General features: G+C 42.1%; 4 protein-coding genes and 1 long non-coding RNA gene across 8 annotated transcripts; 2 read left to right on the top strand and 3 right to left on the bottom strand.

Moving 5' to 3' along the window:
* The first annotated feature begins 1,302 nt into the window (after window positions 1-1,302).
* LOC130162336 (endonuclease domain-containing 1 protein-like) lies at window positions 1,303-4,763 on the top strand. The gene is made up of 2 exons (XM_056366029.1): window positions 1,303-1,660; window positions 2,643-4,763. Exons 1-2 carry the CDS (start codon window positions 1,340-1,342, stop codon window positions 3,261-3,263), a joined length of 942 nt encoding a protein of 313 aa, XP_056222004.1. The 5' UTR covers window positions 1,303-1,339; the 3' UTR covers window positions 3,264-4,763.
* A 146-nt stretch (window positions 4,764-4,909) lies between these two features.
* LOC130162340 (DELTA-stichotoxin-Hcr4a-like) lies at window positions 4,910-6,462 on the bottom strand. Of its 2 annotated transcripts, none has more exons than XM_056366033.1 (3): window positions 5,929-6,462; window positions 5,654-5,774; window positions 4,910-5,495 (listed from the first exon to the last, which is right to left on the bottom strand). In XM_056366033.1, exons 2-3 carry the CDS (start codon window positions 5,755-5,757, stop codon window positions 5,045-5,047), a joined length of 555 nt encoding a protein of 184 aa, XP_056222008.1. In that variant the 5' UTR covers window positions 5,758-5,774; window positions 5,929-6,462; the 3' UTR covers window positions 4,910-5,044. The 2 variants fall into 2 exon arrangements, with proteins under 2 accessions (XP_056222008.1, XP_056222009.1); XM_056366034.1 differs by having other exon boundaries at window positions 5,654-5,788.
* Window positions 6,463-6,519: 57 nt separating this feature from the next.
* LOC130162337 (DELTA-sagatoxin-Srs1a-like) lies at window positions 6,520-9,599 on the bottom strand. Of its 3 annotated transcripts, none has more exons than XM_056366030.1 (3): window positions 9,509-9,599; window positions 7,567-7,690; window positions 6,520-7,122 (listed from the first exon to the last, which is right to left on the bottom strand). In XM_056366030.1, exons 1-3 carry the CDS (start codon window positions 9,522-9,524, stop codon window positions 6,693-6,695), a joined length of 570 nt encoding a protein of 189 aa, XP_056222005.1. In that variant the 5' UTR covers window positions 9,525-9,599; the 3' UTR covers window positions 6,520-6,692. The 3 variants fall into 3 exon arrangements, with proteins under 3 accessions (XP_056222005.1, XP_056222006.1, XP_056222007.1); XM_056366031.1 differs by lacking the exon at window positions 9,509-9,599 and adding an exon at window positions 8,084-8,212; XM_056366032.1 differs by lacking the exon at window positions 9,509-9,599 and adding an exon at window positions 8,084-8,190 and having other exon boundaries at window positions 7,567-7,714.
* On the top strand, window positions 8,329-12,349 carry LOC130162341 (uncharacterized). Its single transcript, XR_008826266.1, has 3 exons — window positions 8,329-9,441; window positions 9,518-9,746; window positions 12,260-12,349. It is a non-coding gene; the product is annotated as an uncharacterized LOC130162341 (long non-coding RNA).
* plaub (plasminogen activator, urokinase b) lies at window positions 10,373-16,297 on the bottom strand. Its single transcript, XM_056366027.1, has 11 exons — window positions 16,183-16,297; window positions 15,999-16,089; window positions 15,804-15,908; window positions 15,556-15,703; window positions 13,389-13,486; window positions 13,259-13,294; window positions 12,816-13,014; window positions 12,579-12,730; window positions 12,236-12,376; window positions 11,983-12,131; window positions 10,373-11,898 (listed from the first exon to the last, which is right to left on the bottom strand). The coding sequence occupies exons 1-11, from the start codon at window positions 16,246-16,248 to the stop codon at window positions 11,704-11,706; spliced, it is 1,380 nt and encodes a 459-aa protein (XP_056222002.1). The 5' UTR covers window positions 16,249-16,297; the 3' UTR covers window positions 10,373-11,703.
* Between the last annotated feature and the right edge of the window lie 371 nt (window positions 16,298-16,668).

Below are 16,668 nucleotides of genomic sequence, written 5' to 3' on the forward strand. Positions count from 1 at the left end.
CACACATTTTGTCTGTGTCATGGTTCACAGTAAAGAACAGATTCCCCAGCTAAAAATAATTTGACTAGAAAACTACTTTTTCCGAGAAATAAAGTTCTAAGACTCAAGTTCTTTTTTTTTTTTATCATTGTTCAGTGGCTTTATTGTCAGTTATTGTAAATAGGTTCAGTCCAATAAGGAAATGTTGGACAAGTTGCAGTTTTACACAAAATGGAAGTGAGCGTTAGAAAAAACTAAATTGCAAATGTTCTGTGTTTCCATAAAATGATGTGCGCAAAAAAAAGCTAGGTTTTCTCCTCTTGCAATGTCATTCCAAATAAATATGACGACAAGATTTCCAGCAGTTCTTGGTTGGAACTGGCTCCCTGGGGCCCTGGGACCACGACTTCAATGTGAAAAAGGTGTTTCCCTTTCACTTTAGTGAAATATTGCTTTGTCGAATAGTCTGTAAAACCACCTCATTCAAGCGTTTAAATTCTTAAAGTTTTTACAAAATTTACGTTTCCATTACTCGTTTTTAAGTTTGCAATTTCAGCTGGTTAATGGAAACACACCTCGTGACATATTAGCACCTTATAAGGTTGTTACCTCTAATGTGTGAGCATATAGTTGTCTATTTACACACTTAGCAGACACAGAGCAACAAGTTGTGTTTCTGGACACCTGAATACAAGTTAAATACTCACTCTCCTTTTAGCTCTAATTTTGTCTCCACCAGCTCCTGAGGGCATCAGCTGACTCTTTAGAAGCTAAATTTCTTCACCAGCTAGTAGCTAACTCTCTGTCTCCTGTGCAGACGGTGTAAATTGGGTTTATCAGAGCTTTTTTTCACAGAAACTGCTGCCTGCTGCTAGAAAGATACTGATAATAGCACTGAGACTGACAGACTGACCAAACAGTGAAGCTTGGCCATAAAACCACAACAAAGAGGTGACCGATGCTACAGTGCTTCAGAGAGCTGAGGGGATATGCTGAGTTGGGTTATAATTCATTATAGGCAACCTGTTTCATACTGCACATACCATTTTTTTTACTTTGTTTATCTAAAAATATTGATGTAGTGCAGCCTTAAAACTTTTCCTTACTTGTCCTTGTAACTGTAAATGAAGAATTGACACGGAGACACAGGAACTTCAATGTGTTACTAATATCGCTGTATCTTTAAGTGACATTTGCTGAAGTGCAACAGTCATAGCAAACACATTCAGACAGTGGACTTCCTGTGAAACTTATGTTTAAACTGCTTCTGCTTTCACTTCATAGAGATCACGTGTCAATGAAAAGGGAACAGGTCTGAACTAATTCATGCCACTGCATTTCACTGAGAGTGTGCAAAGACATGACACAACTCAGGACATTTGACCGCTGGATTATGAAAATGTCACGTTCTTGCTCTCTGGCTGTTGCCATCCTGGTCTTTGCTGGAGGGTGGTGTCTGTGTGCAGCTAATGTTGGGGAGTTCACTCCATGCCTGCAGTCCTTCTACAGGTCCTGGCCTCCTAAAGGTCTGGAGGGGACCCCCATCTGCCAGCGTTTCAACAACCAGTATCGATTTGCCACCTTGTACAGTCGCCCACGCCGCTCTCCGTGGTTCTCAGCCTATTTATACAGACCACCAGTGGGAAAGAGACCTTCAGCAAATTGGAAGTTTGAGCCACAGGTGAGTACTTGTTTGGTCTGATTCATAGAATTCTTAGTATTTAAAGAGGAAACAGTACAGGGAAGATATAAGTAGGTGAACAAGTCTCAAGACTCAGACTCAGACAGTGGACACTGCTGGGTAAACAGTACAGTGATGTTTTTAGACTGCACATGAGGAAATTAATCCCAGTAAAGGAGAACTCTATAATTTGTGTGTCCAAAACAATGAGCATTAACCAGCTGCTATAAAGAATTATAAGGTTTGACTCAGTCTGACTATCAGTTAATCTCAAATGTGCTGGCTAGTGTCAAGGTCAGGGGCTCTGTGCAGACCAAACTGGGGAAAACCATTTCCCTATGGAGCTGGTTTTGTACACAGGTGCACTGACTTGTTGAAACAGAAACACACTGTTGTCTAAAATAAAACTGTATGCTGTTGCAGTAAGGTTTGGCTTCCATCAAGCCAACCAAGGTCATGTTATCAGTGTTGTTTCTGGGGGAATGAGGACTTTAATCACTTAATTTTACATCGCATGTACACACAAATTACACATGGGCTTTTGGAGGCTTATTCTGGTACTTTTTACTCTCAAAATGAACTATTTTAAACCAAAAACATGATTTGGATTGGTTATTGATTATCTTCCTGGCAGCATCTTGAAGGCCTTGAAACAGCATTTAAACCATCATATAAAGGGAAATAATGTGAAAAGGCTAGATTAATAAAAACCCGAAAAGACACATGGTTCCCAGAGGATTAATTACTCTAACTTTGGAAATCCTCTGACTTTTCCTCGAGTGTCAACACAACATTTGTGGTTGTGAGTGAAATATCTGATTGTTATCGGATGGACTGCAATGAAATTTGGTTTACATTCATGTTCCCCAGAGGATTTAAACTTGTCATTGTCCATAATTTTGGTCATATTTTGTAAAAGTCTTCCTCTGAATTTGCATTAAAAAGTATAATGTCATCACTTCTTCCACCCTGCAACAAACAGTTAACCTACCCAGGAGCTGATGGCAACATGATCCCCTTCCCTCCTGGCCCTCCAGACCAGAACGTGATGGAGAGTCAGGCAGTTAATCTGGACTACATCAATTCCACCTACTCTCGTGGCCACTTAAACCCCAGCCTTCACCACCAGAGCCATGAGGACCGCTCCGCCACCTTCACCCTGACTAATGTGGTCCCTCAGAAGGCAGGCTCTAATGACGGGCCCTGGGAGATCCTGGAGCAAACTGTCAACCATACCTTATCAGCCTACTGTCTTGGAGATGCTTACATAGTGACTGGCATCATCCCTTACCGGACTGACGACCACTGGCTGAAGAATCATCGTGTGGCCGTGCCGGAGTACATGTGGTCAGCCTACTGCTGCCCAAAGTACAACAACAGTCTTCCAGAGGAATTGAAGAACACCTTCCCCACATACGCTGCTATCGGCCGCAACGACCCCAACAGCACCGAGGAGATTGTGCCTGTTAACAAGTCGGCTAAGACACAGTTCAGGGGATATGATGTGAGGCAGATGCCACTGCAAACACTTGAGATGTATCTCAAGGACAGGTTCAATACTGTCGTCAGTGTTTTTTATGAGCTGTGCTCTGGATCAGACTGATCCTGCACATATACAATAATTAGATTGTTGAAGTGTTCGTGCTAATTTCATTTTATTGACTAATTATAAGTGAAAAGTCTTTTCTCAACAGATTCTCCTAGGAAAATGACAAAATACATCATTTGACAGGTTTAGGCAGAAAAACTACTTGTTCATTAGGATTGGGAAAGATTGTGGTTATGGTAAAAATAAACCAACACTGCAGCTCTTAGATCAAGGGAGAGCCAGACTTTTCCCATCATGCACTTTCCCATCATGCAATTCTTGCAGTCAGTGAAGAGGGACTGCGGCACCTAACTCCAAAAACTGCATCTGCCTTTAGATTTGCCTAAATTTGCATGACATCAGAGCAACTCGAGATCAAGTCAGACAAAAAATGTACCATCATGCATTGTGCAGTGTTCACCTGTGAATTCTGCACAGGCCTAGCTCATCTGAACCAACTAACAGAAACTGGATCTGAAGACTTAAGATTAGAATCTTTACATACCACACACTAATGATTTTATCTGCCAACTGTCAACAACAACTGACCCAGACTGGAACAGACCTGGTCCAACTTGGTCCCATTAAGATCAAATCTTCATGATCGGCTCAACAGTCGTAAAGTCTGGAATGACAAAACTAGCTTAGCCTAGCATTAAGACTGGAAATGTGGGCATACAGCTAGCTTGGCTTTCTCCAAAGATGTCAAAATTCAACTACCACTGCATCTAAAACTCACTAACATGTTGTGTCTATTTAACCAAGAATATAAAAACAACTATTTCTTGGTCCAGTGCAGTGACTTCCTGGAATGTTGTTCCCAGCAACTGCACATAACCTTCCATAACACCTTTATTTGTTGTTTTAACACCTTGGTTTTTGTATGAAATGAAACAAACAAAATTTAACATGTTAGGTTTTACTTTTGCACAGAGCCAGGCTAGCTGTTTCCCCTGGTCCTAGTCTCTATGCTAAGCTAACAGGCTGCTGGTTGTAGCCTTGTATTTAACAGACAGACATGAGAGTGGCAACGATCTTCTCATCTAAGTCTCGGCAAGGAAGCCAACCTAAAACAGACAAAGTTGGTGTGGAAAAGCAACACTTAACTCATGGAAAAAAGCTAAGTAAAACTCAGTGAAATGGTTATGGTGATGCTTCCACTGCAGATTCGCAGCTGGGCATGAACCAATTAACAATACTGACCACTAGATGGTGTCCTTGTGCAATACATGCAGCTGGTGGATATGAGTTTGAGCCAGCTTCTTGTGACTGTGCACTGCAACTGGAAGGAATTTTTCTTAAAGTTTCATCTCGGCAGAATCCATTCCTTATTCATAAAAACATCAGACCTCACTATAGTGTGAGTCAGTTAGCCTTTTATCTTATGATTTCCTAAATAATGTATATGAATCACACTTTAATTGACTGATTTTTATAAAGCACTGGTGTTGGAGGCTTTCTGAAGATGAAAACATAAAAGTACATGATGGTAAAAATTATATTTGTGCTTCAAATCAAAAATATAATAGAAATAGATCAAATTAATAAAATGCAGAGATGACTCATTTTGATAAACATTAACTTGCTCCACAAGTCAGACTCGACTTCTGAAGCTTCACCAAGACAAGCTTTTTCTTTTGTAATGATCACTAAGACATACGTTTTGTCACTTCACACTTCTCATGGATTTATTGAACAGATGGTACAATAGCACAGGTGCACACAGGGTTAAACATAGGTAACACTACACACCGGTTTCTCAAACTGGATTACATTGACAAAAATAAATCACCAGCTTAGTATTGTTGGTGCATCTGGGGAGAGAAGAGCTTGTCCCACACCTCCACCTTCATAATGGCCCTGCCCATAGGGGACATGGTAGCTTTGATGTCCAGGTTGGGTCCCTCATACGTGATCCCACAACCATTGGCCTCCTCCCGAACAAAGCCTTGCTGCTCTTTGTTGTAATACATCTCTTTGTACAGAGCCTCGTTGCACTCTTTGCCCTGATTGTAGATTCCCACTGCCAGCCAGTTCTTGTACATGTTATAGTCGTAGGGCACAGAGAACATTATAGCTATTGTCTCCTTGGCGCTGTTGCTTTGCCTCTCAAACAGGTCATAGGTCAGGACACCCACTGCACCAGAGGCTTTGGCGCTGGTCTTGCTGAAGTTGCAGACTTCAGTTTTCAGTGGGCGTACGGTGGGTTGGGGTGGGCTGTGGCAGTTGCCGTTCTCCAGGAAAACCCTTTTTGAAAAGGTAAAGTTAGATAATCAATGGGTACACTCATTTTTAGGAAACTGGTGTAGTTTTTTCATGCTGCATCTATATTTCAACCCTCAGTTTCTCCTTGCAAAGAAACTGAACATAAAGTCTTTTTCTGTTTGAGAATGTGTTACACTTACTTGGGATCCACTAAGCAGTAGTTATTGGTGAGGTTGGAGATCTCGATGGTGACATTTCTTCGGCTTGTGAGGTTGGCAGCCAAAGCCTCTGCTGATTCGCTCATATTGTTGATTGGAAAAGCTGTAAAAGGTCAGCTGTGTTACAATAGTGGAGAAGTTAACCATGCACATACTGCTCTTCACAGTGCCTGTAATAAAAGATGTACAGATCCTCCTACAACACAATTCAAGAAATGATATTTGTCAGTAAACCCTCAAATACAGCGTTAGCTTACCTGTCTGGATCACAGGTGTGCTTCTCACTCAGGCAGTGCCAGGTGTGAAACCCTGGCTTCACACTTCAGATCGTCCTTGTTGGAGAATGTGTGACACCCAAAACTGTCTCCGCCCACAGCACACACCTTCTGTTCTCTCGTCGCTCACCATCTCAAACTTTTTGTCCAGTCTTTCGTCTCAGGTATGTGCAGCGTACGGAGGCGTGAAGACAGGGTGTAACCAACGACAACCACATAACTGTAGCCTTTTTGTTTTCATACTGCTGTTATTTTTCTAAGCTCTGCGCCAGTTTGATCAGTTCTCTGTGACATTGCTTCACACCTCAGTGTCTCCTTATGCACCACACCTTCTGTTTTTAGGTGTGTGATGTTGTTTTTTACTTTCTGCATGGGGCGACAAACATGCAATACCTCTACATAGCATGCTGTGCAGCCTAACTAACACTGTGTTCATTGTAATAAAGTGAAGTTTGACTGATTCATGTCTGTTGACACGTTCTGAAGAGATGGAAAACTTTTCAACGTTTGTGATTAAATGTGAAGTTTTCTGCCCAAATTAAAAATGATACAATAAAAGTAAAAGACAAGAAATCAATTGAACTGTTTTTTTTATTCATTTAAAGCACCCATACATTACATGAATGATGGACAAATGTATGTAGGTCTTCAGGAATATTTGTGTCAACTGTGTTTTCACAATTCATTCCACATCAATGCACTCATTTGCGGCAGAAGATTTTATTCTCACAGCAGTACAAACAGACCTATCTGCCCATCTTGTCATACAACTCAAGTTTAATCATAGCTCTGCCCTCGTCAGACATGCAGGCCCTCACATCCACTGTCCGTGCAGCGTATTTCACCCCCGAGCCGTCGGCCTCGTGGCGCACGAAGTTGGTGAAGTCTTTCCCCTCGTACATGAGCTCGAACAGCTTCTTGTCGCAGGCCTTCGTGTGCTCAAAGACACCCACCCCCAGCCAGTTCTTGTAGAAGTTATAGTCAAAGGGTACCGAGAACATGACGGCCATCAGCTCATTGCAGTGGCGGTTGCGCATGTCGAAAAGCTCATAGGTGAGGACGCCCACGGCGCCCGATGCCGTGTTGTCGTCCTTGGTGAACGAGCACACCTCGGACTTGGTGGTGCGCACAGTGGGCTGCGGAGGGCTGTAGGGAAAACCGCTTTTCATGTAAACCCTGGAGAGTAGAAGTGGGAGATGAGGTCATAAGTAGTGGAGAAAGTACTTGGATCCTTAACTAAAGTAAAAGTACAACTAACTCAATGTAAAACTACTGTGACAGTCCTGCTAAGTTTGGTAAAATTAAAAGTAGTCTCAGTAAAAGTTGCCCAGTGGTTCCCAACCTAGGGGTCAGGCTGGTCCAAAGGATCACCAGGTAAATGTGAAGGGTCATCAGATAATTAATGTAAATAGTATAATATTTCCTTCTGAAATGTAGTGGAGTGTAAGTATAAAGTGGCAGCAATGTAGTGGAGTAAATGTACTTAGTTACTTTCAACCCCTGGTAGTCATGCAGAAGCGGATTCATGTACATTTCAGGCATCACGTTAACTGTATTTATTGGTCCATACTCAAAATTAGTATGCACAAATAAATCATCAAGCAGAACAGCGATTCTTACTTTGGGTTGATGAGGCAGTAGACAGAGCTGACATTGGTGATCTCTATGGTGCAGTTGCGGTTGGTGGTGAGGGTGAAGGAGTGGGACTCTGCAGTCTCAGGCATGGTGACAGCTGCTGAAGTGGCTGGACGACAGAGGGCAAGAAGAGCTGTGAAAAATGGGAACTGATCAGGTTGAATGTTGTTATTAGCTTTTTTTAAGAAACTGCCCTGAAGCTCTTCATTAATTGCATAGGATCCAATTATTGCTTTTACTGAAATCTGTTATGTTATAATTTATGTTTTCACTGCCAAGTGACGTGAAAACAATTTTGCTAGATACACACTGTAACATGAGGATGAAGTTATCTGCATGTAGAACAGCAAACATTACCTTTTTAATCTTGACATAAAATAAAGTTCTAAAGGTTCCTCTACTGACCATTATAACAGACTTTCATCCAGTAACATTACCACTTCTCAAAACAGCTCTAGCTTTTGTGAATACTACATAACTACCTAAAAGTAAATGCACTTACTTTACTTTACGGCACACACACAGGATGGCAGAGAGTCCTCTGAAAAGAGGTTTGGAGTTTGGTTTGGAGGCAGGTACGAAGACACACCCTCTCAGTGGCATAGAGTCACACCTCACCTGCTGTCTGAGTTTCCAGCAGGTGTGGCTGTGTTCTGTCTTCAGAAGACACCCACGAGCATGTAATGTCAGTTATAGGTGATAACTTTAACTCTTGAGTTGAGAGATACAGTAACATACATAGGTGAGCAGAAACATTCTGTATTTTCTTTGTTATCTGTGATTTAAAACGGTACCGTACTGGTGATCGCGTGATGGAAAAGTACTGCTTAAACAGTGGTTGACAAATACCTGAATGTCTGCTAGGATTAAAAGGGTAAAGAGGAGCAGCCACACCTGTCAAACAGTCTCCTGATACATCTCCTGATGGTGATGACTCATTTTAGATAAAGCCCAAAGCCTTCAAACCAGTTCATCTGAAAGAACACGTTTATCCTGGTTGGTGATAAATTCATTTTTTACATGCAGATTCAGGCTTTTCACTGTAGGGTTAAGAGTGTTGTCACAGTCCTTGTGTCACTAATAAATGAGCAACAGAGCTTCCTCCTCAGGTTTGGATGTATAAACTCTTTGTCTTTACCCACTCTGTGTACGTGCAGTCAGACCCAGCATGCACTCACTGGATGTGAGGCTCTGAACAAGTCACCTATCAATCAAATGAAACAGTGTTTTTCGTGTGTGTCCCTCAACAAGAAGCTTCTCAAGCTCAGCATTTCAGCTTGAAGAAAATGCAGCACATAAGTATGTAGTGTTTGCATTATTTCTACACTAGGATGTAAAATAAATGATCTACAGAACTTCACCAAACTACCATGATTCTATGGGAAGTCAAAGACCAGCAGAGGGTCCTTTAAATTCAGTACCAGTTCAGGTTAGTCACAGTTTGGAAAGACTGGAAACAACCACATTATTAAGCTTTTCTGTTTGCCAGATTCCCTCTCTCTCTCTGATAATGTGGAGCATCGACAACCTGTTTTATGAAAAACTTTAACGTGAGGGGCCCACATCTGGGGACGAGTCATAGGGATCAGTGAGGAAGCATAAATGTCTTAATATGCATATATGAGGTACCCTGAAACATAATCACAGCATTCAGTGATTACGTCACCATCTGTGTCACCCGTGTGGTTGCCCGTCTTTAATTTGTGCCTCTTTACCGCCACCTTGTGGCCAAATCACAACAGTCAGGAGATGTAAACAGGCCTATTTCCAGAAAAACAGAAGCTTTGCCTCAAATGATGTGCTGATACTCACACTTGCTATTTTGAGTGCATTCACACTGACATGCTGTTCACCGTAAATGTAAGAACCTGGATATTGCACTCAAAACAATCAAAAAGTTCAGTGAATAACAATGGCGACTTCTTACCCTCAACAGTCGCCATCTTGGCTGCGTAGCGGAAGGAGATGGGACCACCACCGTATTTTCAAACCTGTGTAAACGGCCACCGAGGAAGGAAGAGGACACGTCATCAGCGCCAACGGTGGCATAATTTCCATGTGGCATGACACAGGAGGCAAACACAGGAAAGTAGTGAGCAAAGCAGCAGCAGCAGCAGCAGCAGCAGCAGCAGGAGGGCGACAATCGCGGTCATTCGTCATTTCCGGTATGTGCCCACCGGCAGTATTTGATTTGGCACAACACTTGCAGATGTTTACGCACTATGCCAGTGAGTATATACTGAATGTGAGTACACTGACTGAAGTACCTAGTTTGAGACACAGCAGTATCTCTTGCTTTCTAGACTGTATGAGATTAGACTCATACGCAAGGCAAGAGGAAGTTCTCCTCCTCTGACTCAAGTCAGGAGAGCGTTTAATGCTAAAACTACAGTGGTTATTAAAACACATTTAACTATAGAGGGGGTGAAATCAGTGAAATCCCCTAAATCAGTTGGTTGAAAACTTGCATACTCATTCAAAGAGCTGAGGCTTTAAATCTATCTGATAGATTTCAGTTCTAATGAATTCCCCCATTAAAAGGCTTAGAGCAAGGAGCAACACATTAAAGTACAGTCAATTAACCAGAGCATCTATTTATGACTTCATCTGACTAAGCAACATTTAGATCAAACAGTCTGCCACTGTCTGTTGGTGCTTTTCTCAAAAACATCTTTAAAGCAAAAATTCAGGCTATAAAAATACCAACCAACAGCCATTACATGCATTTGGAGGAATAATTGTAGGCTAAAATATCGCTTCAGCAAAATGTCATGTGACTTATAGTCATCAATCATGAACATAAGAGACTTTTTGATTTATTTCAAGTCAGACATTTGTACAATTCATTGATTCACTCATGCAGGTGATAAACATTAATTCTGTTGAAACTTTGGTGTAAAAACATATAAAAATATAAAATATACAACACGTAAAAGATGTACAAAATAATGTAGTACAATAAAAAAATGAAGTACCTGCTTAATAAAACAAAAAAGCCTATGACACGAGCCTGTGCAAATGATTTTAGACCTGCTCTCTTACATGGGGTATAGAGAGATGGAAGCAGGGCTTATGGGGCACAAAACAACATATTTTACTTAACAATAAACAAATCAATTGTTGAAAGTTGGTATATTTACAGCTAAAACATATATGTTGCAGTATAGTTGTGTACACCCCCAATTTTATGGAAGTGCAATACTACTGATACATTTTTGGGCTACTGTTTCAAATGAACTCAGTTCATTGAAAGAAAAATTATAAATGTGGTTTATTTACAAAAATACAAAAATAGGACTTATATCTGAAAATAATACATCCAAACTCTGTAAAGTGTAGAAATAAGAAGCTAAACATTCAGTGCCACAAATACCACAACATATTTTACATATTTTGACATATGGAAACACCCCGGTACCCCACAGACTTGATGTGATGAATTACTCAACTCAATGAAAAGAAAAGAAATCAAGAGTCTGCCAATCAACTTCCATGTTATATGGATATTAATGTCTGGAATGGTAGGAAAAATATGTCCTTCAAAAAATCTAGAACACAACAGCATGCACATTTGCAAACTGTCATGTAAAGTATACATGCTATGTAGCAAATGGGCAAAATATGCAAAACCTCTGATCCTTTAAGTATTCTATGTATTGAAAAGACCAAAACCAACAATGACCTTCTTTAACCTAACCTGCCAGGTCCAAGTGCATTGGTTCTTAGTGAGGAGATTTTAAAACAGATCACAAATGTATAGTTTCATTTTTACACCGGGCATCATAGTTTTTATAAAATGTTATTCAAACTGGAGGAAATAGTCATTTTCTTAAGGACAATTTTCAGCAGTGGATTAATACACATTTTGTGCTTTAGTTAGTATTTCCGGCAGCAGGATGGTGCATGTCTGAATTGGCCAAAATGAACAACAATGTATGTGCATCAGTGAGGTTCAGTGATGTGTTAATAATAGCTTTTAGAAATAATGGGGCTCTATGGCTCAGAGGAATACGATATATCAGCCTCAGAAGGCTGCCAGTTTCAGTTCATTGTTGGCTAGGCTATTTTTATGGGATTTGTTGTTAATAAGAAGAGCACCCCCAGCCTTACCCTTCAGAGCCCCTACTTCTGAGGGAACATGGTTCCAGCAGTGACGGATGTCAGACCTGTCTTCTCTTCTATCCATTGGTTGTAATTGGTCACTCTGGTGTAAACGCCGGGTCGAAACTCCTTCGCGCAGCCATCGCCCCAGCTGATGACTCCAAACTGAAAGAGCCTGTTGTCAATCTCACACACCAGAGGCCCTCCTGAGTCTCCCTGCGGTTAAGAGACATGCAGCATTAAAAGAAATCAGCAAACTGTTCTGTGGAAGCCCGAGCGAGTCCGGACCTGTAGACATACCTCGCAGGCGTCCTGGCTCCAGTCAGCACGACCGGCACAAAACATGTTATCAGTGATCATCTTTCCGTAATAGTCCTTGTCTTGACACACATCATCAGCGAGGAGGTTCACCTGGGCCTCTCTGAGGTACTGAGACCTGTACCACAAAGCTGGAAAGAGGAAAAGCTCTTAAAATACTGTACAACTTCTTATAATTTAGAATGCATGTAATTAAAGGAGGGAAAGAGCCAATTATATTTACTAAATTACTCACCTTGTTTCTCTTTCCCATATCCAGCGATCTCACAGGTGACACCAGGCTGGAGGTTCTGCTGAGCCGGCGGCAGGCAGACAGTCTTCACCGTGTTGCTCTCCTCTGCACACCTACCATTTCTGGCCTTCAGCTTCAGTAGGGCTACAGGACAGTTACCACAGAGTTACTGCTTTGATACATTACACCAGCAACAGTACATGAGGTATCCTTCCACTCACAAATGAGCTTTTGTCGATATTACTTCTCTTTGATATTTTAGCTTCAGCTTCAGCAGCCTGGTCACAGACACTTGACACTTAGTGGCTGGAAGGGAATCTTTAAGCATTTAAAGGCCTGTTCATACCAATGTCATTGTTGAAGTTGCCCTCACTGTTGTCGAACCCTTCATGGATGATGATTTCTTCCACCCTGAATGTCTGCTCCACAGTCGGGTCGGTCTCGTTCAGAGCATTCTTCCCCAGGGTGACGGAGAAGCGGCGCTCTTTTGTTTGGGAGCTGAAACACAGATTGTCAAGAATCAGTCCAATCATCCTCCTTTTCAGCACCTGCTGTGATTACAGTAAATGATCTCACTTCCTACCCGTCGGGGAAGCAGTGGGCGGCCGTGAGGACCCAGCAGGCGGAGATCAGGCTGCCCCCACAACGGAAAACCTTCTCCTTTGATTTGCTGCGCCAAAATATGGCAGCAACCCACGGGTGGGATTCCACGGTGGCAACTGTTCCACCCACGATCTTCATCTGCTTCCCACTGCTGCGCAGGCCACAGGCCAACTCTATAGCTGGGGGTTAAACAAAGTTCAAAACAATCAAGGGAAAGAGCATGGAAATGGAATCAAATGGGTTTGGTAAGGATTGGTGTTAGGTTTCTAGACTCGGGAACAGGTGGTGTTGTGTTGAAGTCTGTTTCCCCATCAGTGTTTCTCCTAACTGACCCCAACCTTTCCCCAACCCTGACCATTTATCTCTGCCTACTCCCGAGCCATACAACTTAATATTTACTCTTCAGTAAGGTGGTGAACTTACCTGGCTGTGGATCTGTGGGCGCAGGTGAAGGTGGAGCTGGAAGTACAAGATCAGAGATCTGACTGTTTTAATACTGGTGAAGCGTGTACTCTAGGTTAGTATTTAGACTGTAAAGAGGAAGTGAACTTACATTGCTCTAAGCTACAACGTGGAACATCACAATACTCCCACACCAGCTGCTGGTTTCTCCAAACATAACACCACGGACGTTGTCTGTAGTGAAGATTTCTGTTGGGAAAACAACAGATCCATTAAACTAACTTTTTTATATGCATGTCTTCTACATGGATCATCTGCTGTTAAAGATGTTGACCTGTCAGCTATTAGTATTTTTGCTCAATATCATGTATGTAGCTATCAAGTGTATATTTTAGTGTTTATTTGCAAAAGTCTTTTTTTTTATGACTCAGCTAGAAACATTAAAAAATTAAAGGGAACAGGATTTTGAACCTCCACTTTCATCAGTTCACATTTAGTCATGAATATTTAATGCTAAAGGGAAAAACGATTTGAAACCATCTTTTTAGGGCTTTAAAAGTGTTTTGGCGTTAATAAGCAAAGAAATGAGAAAAACTGTAATGTGAGAACCGAAAGCAAGTTGTCCAGAATTTTCTTGATTGATCAGTTAATCATTTATAAAATGTCAGGACATAAAAGGGCCAATCATAATCTCTCAAAGCCCAAGATGACATCTTTGTCTTGTTTTGTCTGACCAACAGTCCCACAACCCAAGCATATTCAGATATAAATATTACATTGATCACATATTTAACTTACATTACTGCCTACAGCAGGTTAGATCTACACAGCACGCTAGAACTACACTGCTCAAAAGAAGTTAAGGGAACACTTAATCATCACAGTATAACACCAAGTCAGTTAAACTTCAGGGATATCAATCTTTCCATTTAGGAAGCAGAAGTGAATGTGAATCAGTTTCAGCTGCTTTGGTGCAAATGAAAGTGACAACAGGTGCAATGGAGAGTCCAAAGCAAGACAACCCCCAAAAAGGGAATGGTTTTACATGTTGCTCTCTCCTGATCCTTCCTGACTGAGTCTTCTCTAGTTTTGTGTTTTGCTAATGTCCGTGTCACTGCTGGTAGCATGAGGCGGTACAACATGACCTCCAGCAGGCGACTGGTGTGCATGTTTCTGACCAAACTGTCAGAAACAGACTGCATGAGGGTGGCATGAGGGCTCCACATCCTCTAGTGGGACCTGTGCTCACAGCCCAGCACCCTGCAGCTCGACTGGCATTCGTCAGAGAACACCAGAATTGGCATGTCTGCTTTGGCGCTTCATTCTCTTCACAGATGAGAGCAGGTTCACACTGAGCACATGTGACAGGTGTGAAAGAGTCTGGAGACGCCGTGGTGAACGTTATGCTGCCTGTAACCTCATCCAGCATGACCGGTTGATGGTGGGTCAGTGATGGTCTGGGGAGGCAGATCCTTGGAGGGTCTCACAGACCTCCATGTCAGAGCCAGCAGTACCCTGACTGCTGTTAGGTACCGGGATGAAATCCTCAGAGCGACTGTCAGACCTGACACTGGGGCAGTGGGCCCTGGGTTCCTCTGGGTGCAGGGCAACGCCCGGCCTCATGTGGCCAGAGTGCGTAGGCGGTTCCTGGATGACGAAGGCATTGATGTCATCGACCGGCCCTCACGTTCCCCTGACCTAAATCTAATTGAGCACCTATGAGACATTATGTATCGGTGCATCTGACGCCGCCAAGTACCGCCACACTCTGTCCAGGAGCTCACTGACGCCCTGATCCAGGTCGGAGGAAAAAATCCCCCAGGACACCATCCGCCGACTCATCAGGAGCACGCCCAGACGTTTCTGGGAGTGAATACAGGCACGCAGGGGTCATACACACTACTGAGTCACTTTATGAGTTACTGTGATGAAAAGTTGGATCAGCCTGTGATTTCAATTTTTTACTTTGATTTGGTGTGATTGTGAATCCGGCCCTCAATGGGTTGATGATTTTGGTTTCCATTGGCCGTTGTTATGTCATTTTGTTCTCAACAAATTATACAGTGCACATCGGGAAAGATTTTTAACTTCAATAATTCATTCATCAAGATCTGATGTGTGATTTAAGTGTTCCCTTAAGTTTTTTAAGCAATGTATTTAAGACCTGTGAAGGAAATTTAAGACTTTTTAAGATCGCCTAAGGTGCTTTTTAAGCTTTTTCAGCCTTGGTTTACACTTTAATCTCCATAGTTACTAATTTTTTTTCTAAGGAACATGAAATCAAAACAAAAAACAAAGCCAGATTAGTAACACCCTACCTGCAGTAGTTGTGCCTCCCTGAATTGACATCTGAAGACATGTATAGCACCCTGCTGTCCAAATCCCACTGCTCACATGTCCGTCCACTCTCTGACTTAGACACCGTGCCTCTGTAGTACAGTCCTAAACCGTTGTAGCACTCAGGACCTTTATAGAGAAACAACAGGGGGATTTAAAAAACAAACAAAAAATGCATTTAAAAAAGAAAACAATCAAGGCAGTTTGGTTTTGCAGTTAAGCTCCTCACCTGTTTCACAGCGTTTTCCTTCAAATCCATCAGCGCACAAACAAAACATGTGTTCACCAGTAGACAGGGATGGGACAGAGGTGCCTCCATTAAGACAGATCCCACCTAACAAATGACATGACACACCTCACGCTCAGTATAGCCTGAACTTAATGTACAGCACCAGAGTGCCTTGACAAATGTAGAGTTTCTCACCTGAACTTTCAAAGGAGAAGGAGGATGAAGACGAGGAAGAAAAAGAGGAAGAAATAGAAATATCCTCCCACCCTCTGTCTCTCAATGAGCCCTGAAAGAATGAAAAGTTAGATTAATTCTAATTCTCTTAATTAATGAAAATAAATGCAACATTTCACTGAGTAAGATAGAAAAAAGTCCTCACTGCTTCGGCCGTTGACAGAGCCACCAGGGTCCACAGTAAAACACCAAAGTTCTTAGTAGTTATCATGTTGCCTCACTGCACAGACTGAAATCCAAACAGACTTTGCATGAGCGTGCTTGCAGAGAGCTGTGGGCTTTATTCTGTTTTTGTGCGGGGAGGAAGGGTAGACGTGATTGGCTGAGGAGCGGTCTGACATTGGATTTGGTGTGTGAAGAAATATGTCTGCGGGGCGAGCGGATGAGTCAGAGTCGTTAATCCACATAAATTATTCTCAGAAAGCATATCGATATAACTCTGGTATGTCAGACACTGTGCTGTCAGATTGGACCTGCAGCTGTTTACATGGTGAATTTAACAGATTCAGAATTAAAATGAATCTGGATCAATGATTAAATAAATTCTTATAATATCTTCATGATTGTCTAGAAATTATAAAGCTGCATGAGTTTGGCTTCCACACCCTGTGACACCTCAGAAAGTCTCACC

Source organism: Seriola aureovittata, chromosome 21 (assembly GCF_021018895.1).
Source record: "Seriola aureovittata isolate HTS-2021-v1 ecotype China chromosome 21, ASM2101889v1, whole genome shotgun sequence".
NCBI classification, from domain to species: domain Eukaryota; kingdom Metazoa; phylum Chordata; class Actinopteri; order Carangiformes; family Carangidae; genus Seriola; species Seriola aureovittata.

Coding starts and splice junctions, on each gene's coding strand:
- LOC130162340 (XM_056366033.1), bottom strand. CDS start 5,757: ATGAGCGAATCAGCAGAGGCTTTGGCTGCCAACCTCACAAGCCGAAGA. Junction 5,496..5,653: donor TACTGCTTAGTGGATCCCAA/GTAAGTGTAACA, acceptor CTTTTCAAAAAG/GGTTTTCCTGGAGAACGGCA.
- plaub (XM_056366027.1), bottom strand. CDS start 16,248: ATGATAACTACTAAGAACTTTGGTGTTTTACTGTGGACCCTGGTGGCT. Junction 16,090..16,182: donor CTCTGTCAACGGCCGAAGCA/GTGAGGACTTTT, acceptor TCATTCTTTCAG/GGCTCATTGAGAGACAGAGG. Junction 11,899..11,982: donor GGAGCCAGGACGCCTGCGAG/GTATGTCTACAG, acceptor TCTTAACCGCAG/GGAGACTCAGGAGGGCCTCT.
- LOC130162336 (XM_056366029.1), top strand. CDS start 1,340: ATGACACAACTCAGGACATTTGACCGCTGGATTATGAAAATGTCACGT. Junction 1,661..2,642: donor ATTGGAAGTTTGAGCCACAG/GTGAGTACTTGT, acceptor TGCAACAAACAG/TTAACCTACCCAGGAGCTGA.
- LOC130162337 (XM_056366030.1), bottom strand. Junction 7,123..7,566: donor TACTGCCTCATCAACCCAAA/GTAAGAATCGCT, acceptor TCTACTCTCCAG/GGTTTACATGAAAAGCGGTT.